This window comes from Macrobrachium nipponense, chromosome 40 (assembly GCF_015104395.2).
Source record: "Macrobrachium nipponense isolate FS-2020 chromosome 40, ASM1510439v2, whole genome shotgun sequence".
NCBI lineage: Eukaryota > Metazoa > Arthropoda > Malacostraca > Decapoda > Palaemonidae > Macrobrachium > Macrobrachium nipponense.
In genome coordinates this window covers 22686676-22713808 of record NC_061101.1, presented here as the reverse complement: position 1 = coordinate 22713808, position 27133 = coordinate 22686676, and the positions used below count along the sequence as shown (strand labels likewise).

General features: G+C 37.4%; 1 protein-coding gene and 1 long non-coding RNA gene across 5 annotated transcripts in view; one reads left to right on the top strand and one right to left on the bottom strand.

Moving 5' to 3' along the window:
- Nucleotides 1-27133, bottom strand: part of LOC135211988 (uncharacterized) — a 168530-nt gene that overhangs the window by 12526 nt on the left and 128871 nt on the right. The window contains exons 1-3 of one of the 4 annotated variants that reach the window (XR_010313798.1): nucleotides 25927-26589; nucleotides 10920-10997; nucleotides 1660-1755 (exon numbers count right to left, since the gene is read on the bottom strand). This is a non-coding gene — a long non-coding RNA (uncharacterized LOC135211988). Of the gene's footprint in view, nucleotides 1-1659; nucleotides 1756-10919; nucleotides 10998-25926; nucleotides 26590-27133 lie in introns of those variants that run through there. The other 3 variants (XR_010313797.1, XR_010313800.1, XR_010313799.1) reach the window with 3 other exon arrangements.
- Nucleotides 1580-25282, top strand: LOC135211987 (galactosylgalactosylxylosylprotein 3-beta-glucuronosyltransferase S-like). The gene is made up of 8 exons (XM_064245253.1): nucleotides 1580-1952; nucleotides 2852-3223; nucleotides 7280-7407; nucleotides 7967-8088; nucleotides 8310-8406; nucleotides 8951-9064; nucleotides 21207-21380; nucleotides 22500-25282. Exons 2-8 carry the CDS (start codon nucleotides 3064-3066, stop codon nucleotides 22611-22613), a joined length of 909 nt encoding a protein of 302 aa, XP_064101323.1. The 5' UTR covers nucleotides 1580-1952; nucleotides 2852-3063; the 3' UTR covers nucleotides 22614-25282.

The following is a 27133-nucleotide window of genomic DNA, read 5'->3' as shown; positions in this document are numbered from 1 at the left end:
ACAAACAAAAAACCCCCCAAGGCCTTGGTAGACAGCTCCCTTGAAAAAGTTCTGTTTGCTTAAATGTCTGTGATGATGTAATTATGACTCACCGTTATCAAATAACAATCATCGTCACTGGTAATAAAAAAAATAATCCTAAAGAGCTTGCTACTACGTGGACGTTGCAAATTCTTAAAGTAAACATAAACTTTTAAAAGAGGTCTTAAGGTAAGAAGCATATGCGACGCCGAGACGCCGTGACAACTGGCGAATTCAGTGCATAGACAGTTGCCAGCTGGGATTTATTGGAACTTGGGGGGATTGGTTGAATTTGGTTCTTCCAATATCTATTTATTTTTTAGTTTGTTATTCCCTATATTATTTACGTACTCATTTTCACAATGTCTATGAAAGCATGTACGCATATTTTCTATATTTTTTGGCTTTTGTTCAGAGCTTTATTCCGTACTTTAGTTTTTCGCTGTGAAAGATTCAAGTTCAAGTCATCTTCTTTAAGTCAACACAAAATATATCAGATATTTCATATGTGGGAATTTTGGTTTGTTAAAAAATCTATTTTAAAGCCTTGAGCTTTACGAGGAGGAATACTATCAACGAAGTGGTCCTCAAAAGCTTAAGGATTCTTAGTATATTTTTAATATTATGAAAAGGTTTAAACACAAAAAGTGGTCTGCTTTTACCCTCATCTATAGTACGAGGACGTGATTACTATTAACAGTATCAAATATTATTAACTAACTAACACACGTGAGGAGCTCAGCCATATATATATATATATATATATATATATATATATATATATATATATATATATATATATATATATATATATATATATAATATATAGCATGAAATTATACCCAGGTCATCAACTTTTTATCTCTCCTGTTATATGTCTCTGATTATCTCTTAGCTTATTTTCAATTTATTTTGAAGATAAATTTTACATTCTTAACATAACAATGAGAGAGAGAGAGAGAGAGAGAGAGAGAGAGAGAGAGAGAGAGAGAGAACTATTCGCTATCAGCCAGACAGCCAGAATGTAGGGATAATCGCATATTAATTCATTACACATCGACAATTCCCATTGAAAATGGATTCAACATAACTTTGTATTTACTTTACATTAAAAATTTAACGAATATATTAAGCATAGCTATTACTTGAAATAGCGATACTATCGACAGATAGCGAATAACACAACATTTTAAACACTTTCCAATGGGTAGGCCTATCCACAGGTGGAAAAGTGTGATCTGGAGACGATATCATCTTGGCTTGATTACGTTAAATTTTTATCTAATTATTAAATATTGGACTATTTAGTTACCTTAGAATGGAAACGTTTTACAAACAGATTTATTATTATGGAACTATTTTTCCGGCTGTCATTTGGTGGTCTTGAAATCTCGTAAAAAGTTATTTATACGCGTCCAAAGATTGACAATTTGAATACCGGTCTTATCAGAAAGTCGTGTTCCTAATCTGAGAGCTTGACACAAAGGAAAAAAAAAAACTAAATTGAAAATAATTACTTCACATTCATTTGAAAATAAAAGGGCATTTTAATACTTGCTGAAAATATAAGTTCAACATTTGCAGGCGCTGTTAAGGGTATTCTGCACAAGTAATTAAGAATGAAAGCAATAAACATACATCGTAAGTCATTAGTCCAGGTAGACGAATCTTAGCTAATGGTGACGCAATCCCCTTTAGAGCTGTTTTACGATTTTCGTTACGTCGCCGGGGAGCCTGAAAGAAATGTGTTCATGGTTAAAATTCAAATGTAACCCAGCGAATTGGTTGACACACCTGCGGTATCATCTAACATCTGCACGACTACGTTAAACGTCAGTGGGGGATGAATTTCTGTTACTAGAACTTGTAAAGTAACCAGTTCGTGCTGCGAAGAGCCAGGAGTATTTATGAGCATTTTCTACCGTATAGATGTAATTTCTCATTTATCGCGCTTCTTCTTTGAGATTAGTGATGGTGAAAGAATGTTCATTGAAAATCTGTAGAAAAATAGTTATAAATGAGTCGGTATAAAACAAATATAACGGGACTAACAAACAAGTGTACATTTATCTTTTCTTTTTTATTCTTTTTAACTATAAGGGAGGAATATTAACTACGGTGCCTACTTAACGTATACAAGTTTACATGTGATGTTCATGGAAATACATATATTCGCTCCCGTGTGAGATCGCTTAAGGTGAAGTCTTGCCATGTGATATTACAGTGACACATTGAAGTTAGCTGCTTTGTGTTTAAGTGAAAATATTTCACATGCATTTATGTAACTAGAAAAATCTGTTTGGGCTGCAGACCTGCAGTCTGTTGCATGGCTTAGAAGTCTATATCAAGCAGGTTATCTATTAATAATAATAATAATAATAATAATAATAATAATAATAATAATAATAATAATAATAATAATAATAATAATAATAATAATAAATAACAAGTGTCTCTGGTAAATTTTGACTGACTTTTTCTGTGGTTTTAGTTTCCTGTAAAAGAAAACTATTGAGATGGCTATTTTTCAGTCTGTCCGTCTGCACTTTTTCTGCGAGGCTAGAGGGCTGCAATCCACCTTTCAATCATCAAACATACGAAATTGCAGCCAGTATTTCTAGACACCTGAAGTTCTTCCCCGGCAGCCTGCCAGGGCGGCAAAACATGCCAGCTAATTTTATCCAATTTCCCGACACAGCAATATGTCAATTGGAGAGGGAGCACTTAAATTGTTTTTGGCACTTCTTCTTTAATGGTATGGAAAATTACTTAGCAGTCATAATTTTGTGGCGAGGTTAATTTTTTCTTAAATGCGTTTATGAAATTGTAGGTGAATGAATGTACGGTAAATATTTTGTAAACACACATTCACTCCCACATAACGAACACAGTGATATGAGTGGACGAGTAATGTAACGAAGTAACGGACAAAAGAAGCACCTTAGTTTCAATACTGAACATACTGAGAAATCGTAATTGATTCTTGTGAAAGTTTACTTTCTTGGGCGTCACTACACAAGAAACTCTTCTAGAGATAGTGAAATGGTGCGGGTCAGTGTGACGAAAGGGATGGTTGTGGCAGTGTTGGTACTTGAATCATTTTACCTTCTGGCGTCCCTCAAGAAGCTGGCCGACTTGGAAGAGGAGTGCGAGGGAAAATCGCAAAAGGCAGTAGCTGATAATCGTCAGGTGAAAGAGGAAGGTGAGTCATGGCATATTAATAACTGTTCTGCGAGAAATTTACATTGCTTAGAACAGTGGATTCTTACTGTAATCTCTTCATTAAGTTTAGTGTGTCATCAGGTACTCTGCACCACTCTAGATGCAAATTATAAAATGCATACTGCATACAAATTTTGTATTTCCATGACGGTGTTGAATGCCATAAATAGCGATTTATTGTAGCTTTTAACAACTGGGCCACGTCATGCACTTATGCAGAGAGAAAAAAGTGACTCACTTTCTTGCAAGAAGCCCATCGCTTTACATTAATATATGTACATATGTGTGATACATATCACTGGTTTCCCATTTGTATACAAATTTCAGTTACATTCATCTTTACCGTATAATACATGCAAGACACAAATGAAATGCATGCGCGTGAACTGTTACAAGACAAATACTGACAGAGTTGTCTGCAAAAGATGTGAGAAATGCAAATGTATAAAATAGCAATTCAAGAAAGTCATCGCAAAGTTGTAAAAACTTTTGTGTTATAATGATTTTAAGGTTTTCTCATAACCACTCAAAACTACGGTTCCTTATCAGTCTCAACCGACCAAAAACTTCAGAAGAGCATTTGTATGTGCGGCATGCACATTCACCAGTTTGTGTGAACTGGAAACATCCTTAGTCTTTCCCAATCACTTCTGCGTGGCTTGCCACTTTACAGTAAACCTTAAGCAGCACACGCACACACACTATCCAAGGATTGCGTATGTCAGCTCTGAACAAACCCAGCATAACTTAAGCATACCCACACCAAATCCTTGGTACTCATGGGTATCATACAACAAAAAAAGTTGTGAGTACAGGAAAACTCAAAGCAAGACAACAGAGATGACTCCACACCACACATTCTTTGAAAGAAGCATGGGTATACACCTGAGTGGGAGGGTTACCACATAACATCCATATGCACACTCACTTGACCACAACATGCAATCAGCAATGACAAATGCACTAAGGGCAACAGATGCACTGTGCAGGGAGTAGAGTTCCAAATATACCATTCTTGAGTGGAAAACTGCTGCCCTGCCAAGCCAGGGAAAAGTGCTCACTTGCAATCCTACAGTGCCTCTTGGGAGATATCTCAAGACACTGTTCTTCCTACAAACCTTTTGTAGTAGCCTGTCAATCCCGAGTATGAACTCCCTTGCATCTAGTCTTTGGTGGTAATGGTCACCAGGTAGCTTACCTCCTTCATCAGTTCAGAAATAAACCGAGTACCTTGGTAGCACTGCATTTCTCTTTCCTGATGAAAAGTTTTAGTGCCTCAGGTACATATTCAGTCTATTTCAGGGGGTGTTACTCCCTTTGAGTTACTTGTAGCAAAGTCCACAACCATCAGATGTCTGTACATATTGCCCCTCTCTGACACTGGTGACAGGTCTAATCAGGCTTACTGCTACTCTCTTGAATAGGGCTTCCATTAATAGCACCTTCCCTAGTGATATTTTACTGGTATGGCCCCTTGGTGCAGTCTTTGGCAAATGTTGCAGGATCCTACCACCAGTACTAACCAATGGAAACTGCTGGTTATACCATCAACAGTTTTTTTTTTTTTATCTTCAAGATGACCACTGGCTACTCTTTCACCAACTTCATTATTTGGGTATAATACATCTCTGCCACTATGATGTGCCACACTTTTATCTTGCCCTTAGAAGCATAATATACCATTAATACCCTTAAACTTATAGGTTCCTTCATCCTTGGTCTTGTATTTTGTATCAGTCCTGACTCTTGCCCATTGCTTGGCTATACGTACTGGGATTCTACTGCTAGGCTTTTAACTGATTTGTTCCTACATGGATGATGCTGAAAGTTACAGCCAATGGCTTATATACCATTTCTTTTATTGGGTTGGTCACGACTGCTCCTATCTCAGTATATTAGCATTTCCAGATCCATCCATATATTGTTTTTCACTGGTTCTTCCATTGATTTGTCCTTCCAAACCACTTTCTGGATCATCTCAGCCTCAACTTTAACCATTAATTCATGATCCTTTGGACCTGAAATGTTTCCAAGAATTATATGATCATAAATAAGAGTTATCTAGGCGTGTACTGTAATTCTTCTTTACAATGTTTACATAAATCTTTGCAACTGGAGATTCTGTCAGTGCACAGACCCTTTTCTTTTCAGTTTTTTGGTTCTTAGTTACCACACTTCTATGTGCATATAGTAGTCCTGTCACTTTCTCCTTGCCTCATTTTCTCCATAACTAGTAAATTTTGGCAACTCTTCCTCTTTTTCTGATTTTTATGCTCGTAATATAACAGGTAATTCCGTTTCAGCTGGTAGATTAAGCTCATCATCTTCAACATGGTCTTATGAGGTATATTATTAACATCACAAATCCTTTCAGCAATCAGCTGCCTCAGTTCTTTCACTATTGTAGCACTGACAGCCATGTGCACTTGAGGTCGAAGACTGACAAATCTACATCTTGAGGTTAAGGCTGAGGAATGGAAAGTCTGACTCCCCTAGTTTCTTTAATACTTCCTAGTATTTACAATAGCTTGATACATTGCTAAAGCAAGCTTCTTACTCCTAGTTGTTCCCTCCTACAACTGGTTCTTAACAATATTGCTTTCCAGTCCAGCACTTGTCTCTATGGCTGGTTCCTATAATTGGTTCCCTGTAATGCAAAAGTTCAATTATGACAGGAGTCTTGTGCCGAACAGCATGTAGTTCTTAGCCTAGGCTATACTGTACTCATGCCTGACTTAACTGTTATACAGCACAGTCAGCCTGGCATTACATTCGTAACATAAGTGGCATTAACTTAAGATATGACAATTTCATAACTAAAAATTTAAAAAATTAAAAAAAACCCACTTAAGTTATGGTAACATGTATACATATCAACTAAGTATGTATAGTACGTACTATATTCCTTGACTGAAAATCACTTTCTTAGCAAAGGATTTTTATATAATACTGGATTCTATAATGTTTCTTTCCAGCATACTATTTTAATAAAGTATCTCTTAGTTGCTGTCCAACTGATAGCATGACTGTTTTTATTAATATGAACAACAGAAATTGCACTGTTCTCCTATGGTTATCTTATACATTATTTTTGCTGTTCTATTCTATTTTCCCGTAATTTTTCCAGGTTGACCAATATAAAAGCTTTCACATGACTAATGTGGGATGATATACACACCCTTTAATATTGTTGGGAAAGTTCTTTGTAAATAATTGCTTCATTGTATATCACTGTTTTTAAATGCTCTATGAATTCCAAATTTCTTCAGGAAGTAGAGAATATCTTGAAATTTATCATTCTATGGGAACCCATTATAGAAATGGAAAAAAATGGCAGTATGTATTCTACCCTTTCTGCATTTCTTAATATATACAGCATTAGTGATGGGTTTAACAAAATTTGTACAGAAACATTACCACTACATCTGCCTATGTAGATAAAGTAAAGAATTCACTTTTTACATACATGTTTTTTAGAGCATTACATAGCCTCGAGTAGTACATTGAAAATGAAACTAATGTCATCAGAAATACTCACAAAAATATTAAAATAAACTGTTCCTGTATTGAACAGTGAATTAAAAGCAATAAAAAAGGGTTTTTTATGATAAAACAACTGAGAAACTTATAATGCAACATACATGCTTGTATTGCCATATGTATAGTAATACATAGTTTCAAAGATGTTCCTTATACATATATTAAAGTACTTTGAAGTTAATGTAGCATTTAATATAAGAAATAAATAGAAAAAAGATCTTACAAATAGCTCTCTCAACAATGCTAGGGGAAGTATGTTAAATTCCATGTAAGTTGCATGACAATTATTTTTATTGATCAAAATGGTATATCACTGGGAGAGAGAATAGAGCACCATTAAAAATGTATAAGATATTCACAGGAAATAAAATAAATTTTCATTCATATTAGTGAAAACAGTCATGCACTAAATTTTCCTTATTATCTCTTACATTAGATTCCATAAATTCAGATGCAGGAATATAGTGAACTTGTAATTTTTTTCTACCTTTTTCAGCATGGCCTCCCATATACATCATCACACCAACATATAAGCGCACCACCCAGATAGCTGACATGACAAGGATGTCGCAGACTTTGATGCATGTACCAAACCTACACTGGATTGTTGTCGAAGATGCATTGGTAGGATATTTCCAAGATTAAGTAATATGCCGTAGCCTAACAGTCATGAAGCTTTTAACACCCTCTCTCTCTCTTTATCACATAGGTCTGAAACTGACCTTGGATTTAAGTATTAAGTTGGTGAAGAAAGCAAACCACTTGACTGAAACAGAATTTTATCCTACCTTACCATCACACAATGATATAGCCTTAGGTCTCTTAGACATTCTTTATTTCATGATAGGGCATGTTTAAGTATGCACCAAGACATTTATGATAATTATCATGAATCAAATAGTATATATAATCTCAGTAGATGCATGTGACCAGTATGTAAGTGAATACTACAGAAAATTAGAAATTCAGTACCAAGTGCGTTCACATGTTTATTCACTCACCTTTGGGGCACAAAGATGCATGAATAAACACATGAAAGCACTTGTTACTGAACTTCTATCTGTCATTTTTCTGTGGTATGCACTTATATGTAGTATATATAATATACATAGATATATATAGATACTTACTACACAAGTATATTTCTTATCTTTTAGATTTTTTACTTACTTTTGTTATACAGAAAACGAGTGATGTTGTGAGAGAATTGTTGGTAAGAAGTGGACTCCCGTTTACGCATTTGTGTGCCACGATGCCAGATGAATACAAAGATAAACCAATGATGGGTAAAGGGGTGTTTAACAGGTTAGTTTCCTTAAAAATAGTGAAATTATCATCCTTTTACAGATTTGATCATTTACTATGTATTCGATGGAGATTATAACTACAACATTGTGTTACTGTAGTGCTGCATGTTTAAATTCAGTTACTAATTTTACATACCTTAGAATTACATAATTATGTAATGTACTATTCTCTTAAAAGGAACTCTTTCATGTATGATAAGATATTTGTCTATATTACAGGAGAGAAGGAATCCGTTGGCTTAGAGAAAATGCACGAGAGGGGGTCCTTTATTTTGCGGATGATGACAATAGTTACGACATACGATTATTTGAACAGGTATGTATTCCTCTTTATTTAAAGACAGATGATGTATAGACAGCCTTATACAGAGTATGATATCAGTTTATTCATATTTCAAACAGCAATTCTGAATGAATAAATTGGTAGAAATATTAGTTTTAGTGAGTCATACTTCCCGAGTTAATCACATCAAACATTGCATTTCATGCAGAAATGATAAAGTTACAAGTAGTGTTCATACCATAAGGTAACTGAGGCAAGAATTCAAAGACTCAGAAGCTAATGGAACTAGTACAAAGCATAGAATAAAAGGAAGGAAAGCTGTTATGAATAGTTGGATTGTGCTTAAAACATTAGTGTGATGTTAAAAGTGTATTAATTTTGATATTTGGATGTGTGCCATATATCATAATGAAGGCAATATTCCTTAGTATATGATAATGAAATAATATTCACTGTATACTACACAGTGTAACAGACATGTGACATGTAGGAAGATAGTATTGCTATTGGAAAAGCCTAGGTGAACATAATTCTGCAGTGCTTTTTTGGTAATTGTTCTGTATGTTTTCTATTACAGATGAGAACTACAAGAAAAGTCTCAGTGTTCCCTGTTGGGATGATTCTTAGTTTAGGAGTCAGTTCACCAATCATCAGGGATGGGAAAGTGGTCGGATTCCATGATGCCTTCCAGGTAATGCTTGTAAATCTGTTACTTTTGTAGCAGAGTGGATAATGGAAAAATTGTGCAAATTATAAAACCAGCATAGCATGATATTTGGCAGTACATGTCACACCATAAGAGCTTCTTGTCAAGTCAGACTGATTAACCATTTGGAAATCCAAGATAGTTGCCAGTTATTCTTTTAAAATTGATGCAGTTGCTTAATTTGAATCGTCTTAGAATCAACATGAATATTTTTTAAGCCGGCTAGGATGATTTATTCTATTTTTCACACTGTCCAATATGTCTTATTTATGGCTCTGACTTTATTTTTTTTAGAGAACCTGGTTTGTTGGCTTGTAACATTGTAGTACATATCAGTAGCTACTAATATTGGATACAGGGGTATATGGATGCATACACAATAATGGCAATACTGATACACACCACACTTGTTTCCAAGCAGAACTAGTTGAGGGTAGCATGCAGAGGGTCCCTGTATCTTATGGAATGTTTGTCAGCCATTACCAGAGCACAATGGTGAAAGTAGTGCTGTGAAATCCAGTGCATATAGGGTACAGTTTCCACTAAGGAAATACAGGTCATATTGTAACACCTTAGTGTTCCATTTATAGTTTAACCAAACCCAAATCAATTGGCAGAGCCACATCTGAAGTGACAGGATGTATCAGTATGGGAGAGCCACGCTAAGCCAAGGATAACAAGGTTTTAGTTGTCAGAATGGTGTATAGATCAAGTGGGACTAATAGATGAATGGCCCAATTTTTATCCAGCATAAGAACACTCTCATCAGTGGGGTAAAAGGGTAAATCATCAATCCTATTGATATAAAATAGTTATGGACACAAAATGTACCTAAAAGTAATTCTTTATCAAATGGCCAAAGTTTCATCATTGTTGACAAGATTAAGACGACCTGAAGTCTTCAGACACAAATCCTTCCAAACAAGTTGCTACACAAGAGAAAAAAAAAACAATAGTGAGATGTGATGAATGGTCAAAGACTTCAAAGCAACACAATGTTTTCTAAGTATTGATGGAGTTTTGGTAGATGTAAGACATGAAATGACATTGAAAGTGAATAAAAAAAGACTGAATTACTGTGCAAAGATACTTAGCGGTGGAAAATATCTTGACAAACTGAGTGGTGGAGATGCCAAGCCACAAGAAATTTGCATCACCTCAATGTCTAGCACATCTGCACCATTGAAAGATAACCTACTGAAATGCATGAAGAACCACATGAGCGTCATCTAAATAAAGATGTATACCCAGTTGCTTTCTCTTAACTAGTCGCTTTAATTGCTCATATGAAAGCTTCAAGGCACTGAAACATTCACTCTTAGATTTGCTGATCTGGTCATAAACTACAGGGACATACTGGAACAACTCTGTGTTGGATCCTGTGATGTTCAGGCAACTTGACTGAAGGACCACCTACTTTGTCACTTCATCCAGTTGCAAGTTCCTTGCCAAATGATAATAAAAAGACAAAAAATTCACACAAAAAATCTGTGTAAAGTGTTAATATCTATTACCACAAATACTTGAAACCTACTGCCAAAAAATGCTAATAAATTAGGAGATTTTTAGCTTTGGCTACAAGGAATGCAAGCAGTGTTAGCCATATAGTGTGTGAGCATAGTCAGAAATTCTTCAAAATTTTTGCTTTTTATGACAGTAGCTTTGTAAACAGCTAGCACTGCAATTTCCAAAGGATACAGACAACAATAAGAAATCGACTACTAATGCCTGAGATTTAAAAGGGGGACTAGCAATAATGATCCAAGAAACACTTATAGTTTTTTTTTACATACTCAAGTTTCTTAAAATCATCACTTTGATAAACAATTACTGTACTTACCAAGGAACGTGCAGAACCACAACTAATGTTCCGTCTCCGCTTTCCATACTGCTCAATCTTTACCACAAAGCTGTAGGCCTGGGTGACATAAGATCAAATTGTTAATGACAGTGTTTATTACAAAATTTTGATGTTTTAGATAATCATGATAACCATATTAGTAATGGCACACATTTACATGTGTATTTATATAAATATATATTATATATGTATGTATATTTATACACCAAGAAGAGGTGAATGCAGGAAAACTCGGAGAAACAAATCAAGATTCTCATTTACTGCATATCATATAAATGATGAATGAAAACTTTGTATGAAGCACATCACAAACAAACACGGAACTTAAACATTTATAACCTAAAGTGAACTGTACTATCAGAAAAATTACCTTTTGCTTTAATTGCAAAAGGAATACCATACAAATACAGTATAGTAGTTTTCCTTTATAAAAAAAAACATTATTAAAGTAATTTGCATTTTTCCTAACATACAAACCCAAAGGTCTTTACTTATGGAGAAAGCTTGCGAATGCGAGCTGGAAAAGCTGTACAACTTTTAACAAGGTGGTTAACTACCGACAGTAGGGGTGGGAGCAGAGGCAGGTTGTGGAACTGCAGCACCCACTGTTTTAACTCTAAATTTATCAATAGTGTAATGATTTGTTTTTTATTTCTTTCTTTAATACTACTTGTACATAATATTTAATATTATGATAAATCATTCAGTGGTCATCCTTGTTTTATGCATGCACACATGTCTGAGGGAAGAAGCAGGCCCACAGTGGAGAACAGCACTGTTGCTCACATGTTCCAATCTTCTTGTCTGCGTTGGAGACAGTGTTTACCTTTTGTATCAGTGTGTGACCTCACATTTGAGGTGTATCATACTTACAATTACAGTACATGAATATGATAAAACTGTAGATGATAGTCGAAATATTCTGTTTAAATAGTACACTTACATTCATATACTAGGGTAAGAAAGTCCACACCTAAAATATAAGCAGAGCCGATACAAGTTTTCTTTCTCTGTGTGTATGAATTTCGTTTTGCACAATATTAAAATAATGCCTAAAAATTTTCTGAAGCAGCGCCCCCACTAATCAAAGTCTGGAGCCACCACTGGATGGGTGTCCCACCCACCCAGTTGGTACACGTTCACTTGGCCTTTTGGCCAAGTGAACGTGTACCAATGAGGGGTAGCTTGAGGTGGGCCATCTGTGTAAAGACCATCTTTATATGTTAGGAAAAATACAAATTACATTAAAAATTTGTTGTTTGTTCCTACACAAATCCAAACCTTTGGTCTTTACATATGGAGACTTACTTCTTGGTGGGAGGACTCTGAGTAAATCTCTGAACTGACTGGTAGTTCAACTCACCTGGGCCTTCTTCCTGGGAATGTTGGGCAAAGGAAGGAAACCCATGCCTCTGACCTGTCAAGCATGAGATGGAATGTTTGACCAAGATGTTGGGAAATTATGACTCATTAAAGGTTTGAGAAATCTCATCAAAATATTACTAGGTTATTTCCTCTTCCCTATCAATCCTCCTGGCTGCAATTCTAGTTAAGAGTTAACTATCCTCTTTCTTCATCACCTGGTCCATAAACGAGCTGACTACTGGTGTCAACAATCTACAGTGACTCTGTTTATTCATTTTTAAATTCACCTCAGTACATGTTGTACCTAATCATTCAATTGGACTGAAGATGAACCCAGGGAAGGGTTCGAAAGCTTTGTAAAGTTTTTAAATTATACACAAACTCGCAACATTTTTTATCATTGTGGACCTCTTAGAACATTATATATACTCTAGCAATAGAGTTTTTCCCAACATTACTAGGTATACTGTACATTGTAGTGTATTGTGGTCTTTTTACTGATAATCCAATAAAACTGTATAAAGTAAAACTACTGACTTCTGCTATAGCTTGTTAATGTAATGAAAGGTCTTGGTTTGGCAAAGAAAAAATCTAAATGTTCTACTATCAGCCTTCTGGACCTTTTGACTTAACGAGTTTGTGTCATTGCTTCAAAAAGGGGTAGGATGAACCTAGAGTGTCGGAGACAATACAAGGCTAATAAAACCAATTGGTTTGTTTTATTGTCAGCCCCTCTCTCCCCTTGCTAGAGATGGGAAGGAACTTGCATCTATAAACCTACATAATCTAGCTTATAGATGGGGTACTCAATTAACTAACTCACCTGCATGAAACACACATCCAACACATGAATACGAGGGGCGAATCAATGCCCCTAACCGGGGTGAACCAATGCCCCTAACTGGGGCGAACCAATGCCCCTAACCTAGTGAGCACTTGCCCGTTACGTACGCCTGTCCAACTAGTCAAACATAGAGTACAACCGTTTGATCATCTCACAAAGCCATAAAGAAACAGTATTCTTGGGCACCTCTTTCTTGGTCAAGCCAGTACTAACAAAGAGTCATCAACACTTATGCCTGGGGAGTAGAATCCTCTTAAGATAGTACCACAGCACCTTAACTGCACAAAGTAGGATCTTGTCTAGATCACTAACAACAAAGTCCTCCAGGAAGAGGATTGCAAAGGGCATGAATCTGGCTTCAGAAACCGACGGAATCTGAGTCCTTGCTACAAATTCTGGAACAAATTCAAGCACGACAGATCCCCATCCCCTCGAGTGTTTAACGTCAAAGGACAGTCCATGAAGTTCGCTGAATCTTTTCGCAATTTGCCAGAGCAAGAAAGAATATAGGCTAGTCTTGATGGTCAGATCCCTGTCTGACAGCTGACATAAAGGCTCGTAGGGTACACAAGTCAGGCTCTGTAGAATGAATCATGAATTACATCCCACTCTCAAGGGCCTCAGTTCCTGGGGCAGACATGTAGCTCTTAACAGCTGAGACAGAGCGACACTTCTCACCGTAAGGGAAGACGATAAAGTCCAAGAATGACTGAAGGATTAGGACATGCATCTTCCTGCATACCTGTTTGCATATCGAATAAAATACCTATAGAATTTTGGCCAATAACCAAGCACTGGGACCTATGAGGTTATTCAGCTCTGAAAGGGAAATTGACAGTAAGGTTTGACTGGTGTAACAAGATGAAAACCTTGCAGCTGCACTACTTATTACTACCTAAGCAATTGGTGGAGAAGGTGGAAAGTCAGATTGAAGAAAGATAGTAGGGTAAACAACCGAGTGGACTAATATGAGGGGAGATACAGCGAGAGGAATGGAAGAGGTGGCGGCAAGGGGCCGAAGGGACACTGCAAAGGCCCTTAACCCTTACACGCCAAATGGACGTATTAAACGTTGAGTCAAAATGTCCCCCGTATGCTGAATGGACGTACCATACATCGACTCAAAAAAGTTTTTTTTTAAATTCGCGGAAAAATACTTATAGGCCTACCAGCCAAAAACTTTTGAATCACGCGCCTTGGGGGATGCTGGGAGTTCACGGATCGAGATGTTGTTTTGTTTAGAAGCGTGACCCAAGTGCGCATGCGCGAAATGCTTTCTTCTCGCTCCAGTCAGCATCAGCGGCGCATCATCCGAGAGCGATCTTTTGTCGGAATCGTGTTTTTCTGAAGTTGTGCGAGACTTTGAACATTTGTGTTGCTACAGGACGTTCGTAGAGATGTCTGGACGTTGTATGAAACGTGAAAGGCACGTTTTACCCGTCGGAAGGGAATGTGTTAGGAGAGTTTTGGACTTGGATGCTGGGGAAGGACCAAGCACCCAACCTGACCTTGCTCCTCAACGCCATTCTGTGCAACCACGTGTCGATGAAAGTGCTTCTAAAGTGTCTCATTTGCCGTTAGTAACCCCAAGGAAGCATCGGGCCGTCCTTAGGGGCATTCGTAGGAATTTGGGAGGGCTCCAACCAAGGGAAACTGACGAATATTTATCAGAGCTCGATCGAGAGCATGTGGCAAGTCCTCATTTTGATGGCGGATGGTCGTCAAGTGATGAGGACATAACTCCTGATGATAATGATGACGACGAATGTTTGCCCCCAATGTCCGTTCGAGGCTCACATCCCGAAAGTGAATTAGAATTCAGTAGTTTTAGTGCGTATGAGGGGGAATCTGAGGAGGGGGAGGATGATGAGTTTGGTTCAAGTTTTCGTGCCGATGATGATGATGATACAGAAAGCGAAGGCTTGAGTGAGGGAGATGGGCCGGTGAGGGGGTCTTGTGTTCGAAATCGTACCCGTGCTCATAGAAGGTCGGATAGTTGTGCGAGCCAAGGTGAAGCTCGGTCGTCCGAGAGCGACGATGGGTGGACAGAGGACCCCACACCACCTAACATGCATCCATTCGCGGCAAATCCTGGCCTCACCGTACCTGTTCCCCTGACTCCTCTGGGTTTCGTTCAGCTTTTCCTTACGCGGGAATTGCTGGAGTACCTGGTAGCAGAGACGGCGGACTACGCCAGGTACTGCCGTGATGAACTGCGCACGACATTGTCGTATTATTGGCGGGGTTGCAACCTCCCTGACATGGCACATTTTTTGGGGCTCCACGTTTTTTTTGGATTACTGCCTGCTTCCGACGTCAGGCAATATTGGAGGCATAATTTTTTCTTAGGTACGCCCAATGTGCCCGGCGTTATGCCCCGTGATACTTTCCTGGCGTTAGACAGATATTTCAACGCCTTCAACCGAAGGGCCATACCCCGGAATAACTCTGATTGCCTCATTTTAGTGCGCCCAGTGTTGGATTATATTCGTGAACGCTGTATAACTCTCATGATTCCTGGAAAGAACCTTTCTTTGGATGAGGGGATGATGCCTTACAAAGGACGTCTAAGCATCAAACTGTATAACCCCAAGAAGCCGAAGAAATATGGCGTGAAATTTTTTTTATTCCCGAGGCCAACACTGGCTACGTCGTGGACTTTTCGGTGTATTCCAGGGTCTTCTCCACGTTGCGTGACACTGTTTTCGGGCTTGTGGCTCGTTTCCGTAACCAGAGATACCACCTGTTTATGGATAATTATTATAACTCGGTATCCCTGGCCCAGGAACTGTATGAAGGAGGTGTTCACATCAGTGGTACCCTTCGGTTGGTGTGTGGGGCCCCGAATGTCCTCAAGAGGTTCGCTAGCCATCCGCAACATCTGGCAAGAGGAGAGACACAGTGGCGGCGGAAGGGACCTGTCTTCGTCATCTATTTGAAGGGTGTCCGACTCGTCCCCATGATTTCGACGAGCCATGAACCTGTCCAAGAGGAGATCGTGCAGCGGAAGAAGACACGTCGACAGGGCCGAGTTGTGTATGAGGAGTTTCGTGTAGAGCGCCCTACCGTCATTGGGCACTATAACAGGCACATGGGAGGAGTTGATCTCTTTGATCAGCTCATCCAGTATTATCCCTTCGCCAGGAGAACCAGGAGGTGGACACAAAAGCTCCTCAAATACATCCTTCAGTTGGCCCTCCAAAATGCCTACATACTGTACTGTGGGTACCGCGGTGACAATCTTCACAGGTTGTCCCACATACAGTTCCTAGAGGTAGCCGGGAATGCCCTCATCAACTTTGATCCCGATGAGAGGCCTTCCATCACTGCCCCCCTGCCCCGAGCTGTAGATCTCCCCGTACAGGAAAGGGCAAACCTAAGGGGTGCCTACTTCAGTCATAGAGCTGCCAACGCCCCTGCTACCGCCGCCCCTGCTGCCGACACCCCTGCTGCCGCTGCCCCTGCTGCCAACGCCCCTGCTGCTGACGCCCTGCTGCTGCCGCCCCTGCTGACGACGCCCCTGCTGCTGACGCCCCTGCTGCCGCGCCCCTGCTGCCGCCGCCCCTGCTGCTGACACCCCTGCTGTCGCCGCCCCAGCTTCCGCCGCCCTGCTGCCAACCCCACCCGCACCATCCCTTCTCGTCGGGTGTAGTGGACCCTCCGTTTCGGCTGATGCCAGGGGATCACACACTGGATCTCCTAGAAGGGCGCAGGCAGAAACCGGTGCCGGGTGTGCCATATGAATGGCAGAAGGAGAGACACCCGGTTCTTCTGTCGCACCTGCAAGATAGCTCTATGCAGGTTTCGGGGAGTGTGACCACAAATACCACAGTGCGGTCTTTATATTGGAGTGCGCTCAGCGGCAGTCAGGGGAGGGCTCACGGGACCGTGCCATTATCCCAGCGGCCGTAAGGGCGCGCGTACTCCCTCCTCCACATGTACCTCGTCAGCTTTGTCGAGAGGAAAAAAATGCAAGACTCTTCAATGGAGGAGGGAGAAAACAAGAATAGAACGAAGAGTCAGGATTAGGAGTGAGTATTCTGCATTTGTTTTTATATTTTTTTTTTAATTTATTTTTAATTTATTTCAAGATTGTTCTATATCTCCGTTATCTATGCATGAATACGATATTTCATTGTATGCAAAAAGAAAGTGTCACCTGCATTCCTTTTATTTATGTATTCGTACCAGAATCGGAAAATGTGATAAATAAAGAAACACATACATTTATATATATATATATATACATATATATATATATATATATATATATATATATATATATATATATATATATATATATATCTTTTTTTTTTTTTTTATGTTGGTATTTTTGGGTAAGCAAAATACATAAAAGTCTAGCAATCTTCAGTCATTTATCTTCATTTTGAAAAAATTCGAAGTCTCTAGAACAATATTGTGATTTATGGTGAATTTTTGAAAATAATATTTTTCTTCCCTCCGCGCGCCGCTTCGCGGCCGAAAATCTCCGAAATGTGTACATCACATTATCCTAATATTTGCTCCTTTTCATATTAGCCGTTTTATAGAGTTTCATATATCAAAATGTGCACAAAATCATGAATAATACAATAAAACATAATTAAATGTTGCAGCTTTTCCCATCTCTAAAATATGTGCATATAAATCACGATGGATTGGAAAAAAAACTATGTACGGTCAACTTTGAACGCAACCGGAATGGTCAAAAAACGTAATTGTAAGCTAAAACTCGGTACGGCCTAGTAATATACAGTCATTTATCTTCATTGTGAAACAAATTCGAAGTCTCTAGAACGATATTGTGATTTATGGTGAATTTTTGGAAAAAATATTTTCTTCACTCCGTGGGCCGCTTCGCGGCCGAAATCTCCGAAATGTGTATATCGCATTATCCTAATATTTGCTCCTTTTCATATTAGCCGTTTTATAAAGTTTCACATATCAAAATGTCGCGAAATTCATTAAAAATACAATACAAAATAATTGAATGTTGTAGCTTTCCATCTCCGAAATATGTGCATATAAATCACGATGATTGGGAAAAAAATTACATACGGTCAACTTTGACGCAACCGAAATGGTCAAAAAACGTAATTGTAAGCTAAATCTCTTACAGCCTAGTAATATCCCAGTCATTTATCTTCATTTTGAAATAAATTCGAAGTCTCTAGAACAATATTGTGATTTATGGTGAATTTTGAAAAAAATATTTTTCTTCCCTCCACCCGCCGCTTCGCGGCCGAAAATCTCCGAAATGTGTACATCGCATTATCCTAATATTTGCTCCTTTTCATATTAGCCGTTTTATAGATTTTTACATATCAAAATGTGCGCATATTCATGAAAAATGCAATAAAAAATAATTTAATGTTGTAGATTTTCTCTTTTCTGAAATATGTGCATATAAATCACGATGATTGGGAAAAAAACTACATACGGTCAACTTTGACGCAAACCGAAATGGTCGAAAAACGTAATTTTAAGCTAAAAACCCTTACGGCCTAGTAATATCCAGTCATTTATCTTCATTTTGAAACAAATTCGAAGTCTCTAGAACAATATTGTGATTTATGGTGAATTTTTGAAAAAAATATTTTTCTTCCCTCTGCGCGCCGCTTCGCGGCCGATAATCTCCGAAATGTGTACATCGCATTATCCTAATATTTGCTCCTTTTCATATTAGCCTTTTTATAGATTTTCATATATCAAAATGTGTGCAGATTCATGAAAAATACAATAAAAAATAATTGAATGTTGTAGCTTTTCTCATTTCTGGAATATGTGCATATAAATCACGATGATTGAAAAAAAAACTACGTATGGTCAAATTTAACGCAACTGAAATGGTCCAAAAACGTAATTGTAAGCTAAAACTCTTATGGCCTAGTAATATCCAGTTATTTATCTTCATTTTGAAACAAATTCGAAGTCTCTAGAACAATATTGTGATTTATGGTGAATTATTGAAAAAAATATTTCTCTTCCCTCTACGCGGCGCCGCTTCGCAGGGCCAGAAAATTCTCCGAAATGTGTACATCGCATTATCCTAATATTTGCTCCTTTTCATATTAGCCGTTTTATAGAGTTTCATATATCAAAATGTGCGTACATTCATGATGAATACAACACAAAATAATTGAATGTTGTAGCTTTTCTCATCTCCGAAATATGTGCATATAAATCACGATGATTGGGAAAAAAACTACGTATGGTCAACTTTGACGCAACCGAAATGGTCAAAAAACGTAATTGTAAGCTAAAACCCTTACAACCTAGTAATACCCAGTTATTTATCTTAATTTCGAAACAAATTCGAAGTCTCTAGAACAATATTGTGATTTATGGTGAATTTTTGGAAAAAATTATTTTTCTTTCCTCCGCGCGCCGCTTCGCGGCCGAAAATCTCCGAAATGTGTACATCGCATTATCCTAATATTTGCCCCTTTTCACATTAGCCGTTTTATAGATTTTCATATATCAAAATGTGCGAAAATTCATGAAAAATACAATAAAAAATAATTGAATGTTTTACCTTTTCTCATTTCTGGAATATGTGCATATAAATCACGATGATTGGGAAAAAAACTACGTACGGTCAACTTTGACGCAACTAAAATGGTCAAAAAACGTAATTGTAAGCTAAAACCCTTACGGCCTAGTAATATCCAGTTATTTATCTTCATTTTGAAATAAATTCGAAGTCTCTAGAACAATATTGTGATTTATAGTGAATTTTTGGAAAAAAATATTTTTCTTCCCTCCGCGCGCCGCTTCGCAGCCGAAAATCTCCGAAATGTGTACATCGCATTATCCTAATATTTGATCCTTTTCATATTAGCCGTTTTATAAAGTTTCATATATCAAAATGTGTGCAAATTCATGAAGAATACAATAAAAAATAATTGAATGTTGTAGCGTTTCCCATCTCTGAAATATGTGCATATAAATAATATATATATAAAAATTTCGACATTCGGTCAACTTTAACTCGTCCGAAATGGTCAAAATCTGCAATTCTAATCTAAAACTCTTACAGTATCGTAATATTCAATCATTTGTATTCATTTTGAAACAAATTGGAAGTCTCTAGAACAATATTTAGATTTACAGTGAATTTTTGAAAAAAATATTTTTTTACGTCCGCGCATTACGAATTTGTACATCATTTTTTGATAATATTTTTCCGGTGTTGCTTTTATTGTTTTACAATGTATTATATATCGAAATGATTGCAATTTAGTGTACAATACAACGAAAAAAAAAAGAAACTCGTTAGCTTTTACCGTTTTTTGCACAGCGTGATTTTAATACAATTATGTATGAATTTTATTTTTCGCTAACATATATCGCATTATTTTCATATGATAATGATATTATTTTTCATTTCTGATGATTGCATACTAAACTTCAGGCAATGACAAAAAAGGAGCCAAAAATGAACTCTTAATCTTCAAAACTAAGCGCGCTGTGATTTTTTGAATAAATTATTTTTTCCGCTTCCGCGCTCACTCAAAACCGGCTCCGGCATTCGGGGGACGTTTTGATTTTTACTGCTTCGGCGTTTAAGGGTTAACTAACTTTTGCTGAAGATACACTTCTATAAAAACTAAGGTTTGTATATATGATAAATACAAATGCTGGAAAAGATTGCCTATATTTTAATTATTTCTATTTGTGAAACGATCAGTAAAAACCATTGATAATTCAAGATTATGAAAAACGATGTCAGCACAAAGTGCATCGAGATACAGTTGGACCCAGGTGATGTAAATTTTAAAAATCCCCAGGGAGATATTCATCCAGTGATCAGTTAAACATTTACATATTTGCATTCATAAGAACAAAATATAATCCCTTTGGTTTGTGCATGTGCAATTTGATTTAACAAGCAAAGACTTCTAATTTGATTAAAGAAATATACTGGATTAGTCGGCTATTTTCATACCGAGATTTGAATATTAAAGCACTGTGTTTTTATTATTATTTTTATATTTCCTCTGTAAATACTCAAATTGTGGTTGATATTTAACTAAATTATTTGTCATAAATTGCAGGCAGGCAGAAAATTTGCTGTGGATATGGCAGGCTTTGCCATCAATCTTCGAGTTCTGCATGCCAATCCTGATGCCACCATACCTCTGAGACTGTCATACTTAGAAGACGGCTTTCTAAGACGTCTGAGGATTGAGCTGGAGGATCTAGAACCCCTTGCCTGGGGTTGTACACAGGTATGAAGGGAACTTAAGAAATATAAGTGAGAGAGAATGGGCATGTGTATGTGGCCACAAGTGAATAGAAATAAGGGAAAAAAAGGATGTGGCAACATGATAGAAATTAACAATTACAGATTTTATCCTATGACGTCAGATGTAAATTTGCTCTACACTATCTTATGCATTGTGCATTTTATGCCTGAATTCCAGTTAGGTCTAGGACTTCATCTACGAAGCATAGAGCTTAGGCCAAAGACCAAGCACTGAGATCAACGAGGTTATTCAGCGCTGGAAGGGAAATTGAGAGTAGGTACTTCTAATATGAACGGAGATACAGTGAAAGGAATGAGAGGCTGCAGCTAGGGGCTGAAGGAACGAGGCAAAGATCCTTAAGTAACGCCTACAGTGTACTAATTGAGTTGCACTGATGGCACTAACCCCCTGCGGGGGAAACCAGTGAAGGAAAGGCTAAATCACGAGTATAAAATCATCAAAAATAACACATCAACGCATGATAGCAGGTGGCAACTGTTGTCCCAACATAAACAAGTGGTTCTCTGTTAAATCATTACATAGTGAAATTATTTTCTGAAAGACGGTAAATTGATGACTGGCTGCGATTTGCTTGTACTTCTTTTTAAACGAATCACATGTTGGCCATGCAAGCTGTAGTAGATTCACATCAACCGTGCATTTGATGTCCAGGCCAGTCCCTTACGACGCTCCTGATTGGCTGTTGATAAGCCAATGACAGGGCTGAAAACTCTGTCTCTCTCGAGAGTTCACAGGCAGGATGTATGTTCCATCTCTCCTGAGGTATACGTCTTTCAGGAATGGTGGAACATGCATCCTACCTACGTGAACTCTCGAGAGAAACTGAGAGTTTCCAGCCCTGTCACTGGCTTATCAACAGCCAATCCGGAGCGTCGTAAGGGACTGGCCCAGACGTCAAATGCACGGTTGATGTGAATCTACTATAGCTGAAGTATACAGCAGCCACGGTCTAGGTATATAGACCGTGATAGATTTGGAGAAGCTTAGTTTTTAAGCTGTAGAAATTAAAGTGACTACCGAATTCAGCATTATTTGCGAGCACGTATGTAAATGACTAACTTTTATTCGTTTAATTTGCAGGTGTTAGTGTGGCACACGAAGACTCATAGGCCTGGGACACCGAAAATGGAGCATATAGCCCATACAGACTTCGACACAAATCTCGTCGAACTTTATAACAATATGCTTCGGTGATTTAGGCTTCGAAATAATATTGTTTGTCTGTCAGTTAGTCTGAAGTAGGTAGTGTTGTCACTTTTAAACCTGTATGATACATGCTCTTATATTTTTGTTTTAGAAATTTTCGTTTCCTATCTGTCAGTTCATTTTAGTCAATAGTCAAGTAAAGGAAAATGAAATTACTATTACAAGAAACAAAAATCAGTGGTGAAAAAGATGGCAAAACTCCAAAAAATATTGTATTCAAATTGAATTAATTTTAAGCTTTTTATTGTTACATTCATTGGCCTATTTACAGGCGATTTTCAAAATGGTTTTTGAAACTGCAACCAGTCACAATTCAGTTTTTTCTTAATGGACACCATTTAGACTATTAGTAGACTACTATGAGATTCAGGGCCTCTGTAACACGGTTTTTTCGCAATAACTTTTTATCTATGTATTTCATAAATATAACGCTTACTCAGAATACACATTATATCTACACATAAATTTTGACTGTATTCTGCATTACGTAGTTGAATAAATTTGGTACTTATAACGTAAAAGTGACTTTTTTTGAAGACGGGCCAACTTAATCAGAGAAAGGGTTTCGAACGCACTCGTTACGTAACTTATGACAGCATTTCTTTCCTCTTTCTCGATGGATGATTGGCTATACGTAACGAAGGCTAGACCTCTGGCAACAATGACATAAAAATTTAAATACAAGCAAAGCAGTACACTTTTATGAACTCTGAAACCTCTCCACTGATAATTGTCATAATGAACAAACCAACAAAATATGTTAATAAATACAAAAACACTTCGGTTATTAGTCTAACTCCCAAAATAAGTGTCCTAAGAAATTACAGTCTACTTTATAGGTCACAATCAGATTGACAAGATATAGGGAATAGTTGGTAATTTTCAAAAACATAGTAGACAAGATTGATTTGACAACTGCTATACCCAACGTCAAGCAATTTTTATTTATTGGCAATCTACCTATTTACTGAAAAAAATAGCCGGTACCGTATTTTGGCTTTAAACCTTCACCAATAATTATCGTCAGAATGATGACTTCATGAGGCTTCACCCACTTTGGCCTCGTTATAATTCAGGATAACACTGAAGGCAATATATTATGGGCATTGTTGGATTAGAAAATTTAACTTCTGGCTATAAAAACTCATTTCTCGAGTAGTTGTTAGAAGTGCTAAATGATCCTCAAGGATCCCAGCAGTTGGCCTAAACGTTTAATTCATGTATATTACTGCTATTACTACAGTAGTATTACTACGCTAGCACAGATACCCCACCCACATCTATGTATCGTTCCGCCATTCATAAAGTCTTTATATCCAACACGGTTGTACGGCTTAAAGAAGAAGAAAAAAACTATATCGGATGATCCGTAGGTCTGCTGGAGACTTTAGCAAATATAAGCTTGTATTTACTTTGGATAAAAATCTTATTTTAACAAAAATAGTTATATAGCATAGTGAATAGTTAATGGAAATGTTCAAAATCCTGAATGACATTACAAATATTATAATCACGTTACGCTAAATACAAATCAGACCATAAACATTGGATTTAAACTAGAAACTGAGTAATTACCTATTCAGGCTATAGTAAGTATGGCCACGGGCTTTCTCTTGACTGTATAAATTTGCAAGTCGTAAGACAAATGCAGTTTTGGAACCACGGGGACAATTCGAAATCCTGTTAGCCATTCTTGACTGCTATGGGTTTCAGAGCCGATGGAACAAGGTGAATGAGTCTCTGTCTGGTGGATGGGCGGGGCAAAAGCGGTTTTTAACTTGCTTGCGTAATGAATGTTTTTCGACTCTTGGCTCGTAATCATTGGCCTTGGCGTCGGCTAGATAATTTTTACTCTATAGAAATTAAAACTATCGGGCTTAGGTTATTGATAATGCTGACAAAATTTGTGTGCGGTTGTAAAATATACATATGTCAACTTTCAGCTACATCCGATGCTTTGATAAGGAGCAAAGTCCAAAAAACCGTGTTACAGAGGCCCTGAATCTCATAGTAGTTCAACTAGTATACAAGACATTTTATACTAGTTGAATATAGTCTAATTGGTGGCCATTATGTCAAACACCAAATTAGTTTGTAACAGCAACTTCACTATACTTGACTAATGGCTAAAATGTGATTTGTTGTATTCCAATATAATACCATTTCCTGGCAGTATGTATGGGAAATTAGGGTTTTAAATATCATTAGTTAGGTCCCAAAGATTTTAATCACTGTTTTGTAGCAACTTTGAAAATAGTGTATTTCAAAGTAGCATTTTGACAAAGTGCAGTGAAACACTACACTGTGTGAAATGAGTTTTTCCTTAAGTATCATCAAATAGGTCCCATAGCCTCCATTCGCTTCGTATGAAAGTAAATAAATGAATTTAGTGATCTTAGTCAAAGCATCATTTTGAGAATCGTGTTTTATAACATGGCATCATTCTTTGCCAAATCAGAGGACGCTTTTCTTATTCTGTTGTGCTGTTTTAATGGAAGCATCTGTGCTTCACTATTGGCAAACAAAGTCAGTTACATTATCCAGCCAAGTAGGAGTCTGTACCGCTGTCTTTCACAGTTTTCTGTTTTGAGTTCCTGTGATGAGGGTACACTCCGGTGAAATGCGTCAAAGATGGATGAATTTCACTGTTATCTTTTCATTAGCGTTTCATTTACCTCTTGTCTTACTTTTCAATCATATAGCCATTCTGATCAGCAGTATCTGAATTTCTATATCTACCAATGTGCTCCATGATATTTGTGCTTATAATGAATGATAATAAAGAAATTGTAATCCCCAAGTATATAACGATTGTGGCCTTGCTCAGGAGGAGCACCAGAAATCACTGTCAGCAAAAAGATGGATAAGGCATTGAGAGCTTTGTCTTTCTAGCTTCAAGACTGGATGTCTACTAGTCTAGTAAGAAGATCTACCACACATACAGTACATAAAGAGGAAAAGGACCTGATTACAGACAGACCCACAAAGTCAAATATTCTGAAGAAAAAAAAATCAATATAAACATATTTCTATAGCACCAAAAAGATTAACCCACCAGCAGAAAACAATACCATCCTGACAGGGGGCTAGACATAAACTGCTCGATACAATCCAAACTTTAGCAGCCTAGCACTCGCCGCATTGTAGAAAAGACTGACAGAACTAAAATTACTATGCGTAATGCATGAAAGAAAAAACTTTTAGATAACTTCTCCTAACAGTTACTTTATCATTGTTTTTAGGTCACATCAGAAGTTCAGATCTACTTAAAATACCAACCAAAAGACAATAATGGCCTTACCTTAGATCAAGGGCGGAGCATAAGTGGTTTTCCTATCCCTTAATCGCTCGGCGCATGATGTAGAGTCAAGAGAGGGAGAGTGGGTTAACCAGTATTTAGTGAAGGGCCATTTCACAAATCAATGCACGAACGCCTAAAGGTTCCATTTGTAATTTAGCCGTTTTCCCTTCAATGCGTCCGCTAAACGATCTTCATCGCAGCCCAGCACTCACGGCGTAAAAAGAGAGAGAGAGAGAAAAAAAAAACGGGTTGTAGTACGAGTGAACCCTGTCGCCATTGTTGGAGCTTTGGTTCTTTCTCATGATTTCGATGTTATAACTTTGCAAGAAACCGGTGTTAATGGGGCTAGTTTCCAATTAACAGATTATCAATCATTTGAACTTCCGGCAGATATTGAGAAAAATATAAGGGGTCTAACTACCTTTGTGAAAAATGATATACCAGCTGTTTTATCTGAAGCGACAGAAATTAATGGCACTGAGTGTTTGTGTATAAAATTATATTTAAAGGATATTGAATTTTATATGATCAATGTGTATGTGCATGCTGATAAATTGGATCTTGAGAATTTACCTAAGGTTATTTTCAATGAGTACTGTTTGTTAGTGGGTGATCTTAATGCTCGCCATCATGATTTGGGAAGCAGTGGTAGCCAAAACAGAAATGGTTTTGTGTTAAATTACATACTTAACTCATTGGAAAATGTCAGTGTCTTGGGGAATGATGCACCAACGCACGTGAGAGGTGGCAGAATTGATTATGCGGTACTTTTTAATATGTTTGAATGTACAGCTGATGCGTTAGTTGTTAGTGAGCTTGTTAGTGATCACTTTGCTATAGAAGTATCTTTAAGCATAAAGAAGACTTTTGTCAGTAAAAAAAAAGTAAGTGCTATCATTTAATACCTGACAGAAAATTAGAGTTCATAAATAAAGTTTGTGAGTGGTACACACATTACAAGGAAGTTAATGGTCATCAAAACGATGAAAACATATGCTATGAAGATTTTCTCACTGTCATCGATAGTATTTTAAATATTCCTATAAAATGTGGCTTCTCCTCATTTAAAAAGTCTGTATATTCAAAAGACAAAATAGTTCGGGGTTAGAATAAACTGCTTCGAAAAGCTCAACGTAATTGGAGTAAGAATCCAAATGATAATCGGAGTAGAGAGACCATGATGCAGATAGCAGACGGGACAGCAGAG

What these genes read in the sequence shown, in the direction of transcription:
- LOC135211987 (XM_064245253.1), top strand. Translation starts at nt 3,064, where the DNA reads ATGGTGCGGGTCAGTGTGACGAAAGGGATGGTTGTGGCAGTGTTGGTA. An exon ending in TCGTCAGGTGAAAGAGGAAG is followed by an intron (nt 3,224 to 7,279) that starts GTGAGTCATGGC and finishes TACCTTTTTCAG; the next exon opens with CATGGCCTCCCATATACATC. An exon ending in GGTAAAGGGGTGTTTAACAG is followed by an intron (nt 8,089 to 8,309) that starts GTTAGTTTCCTT and finishes TCTATATTACAG; the next exon opens with GAGAGAAGGAATCCGTTGGC.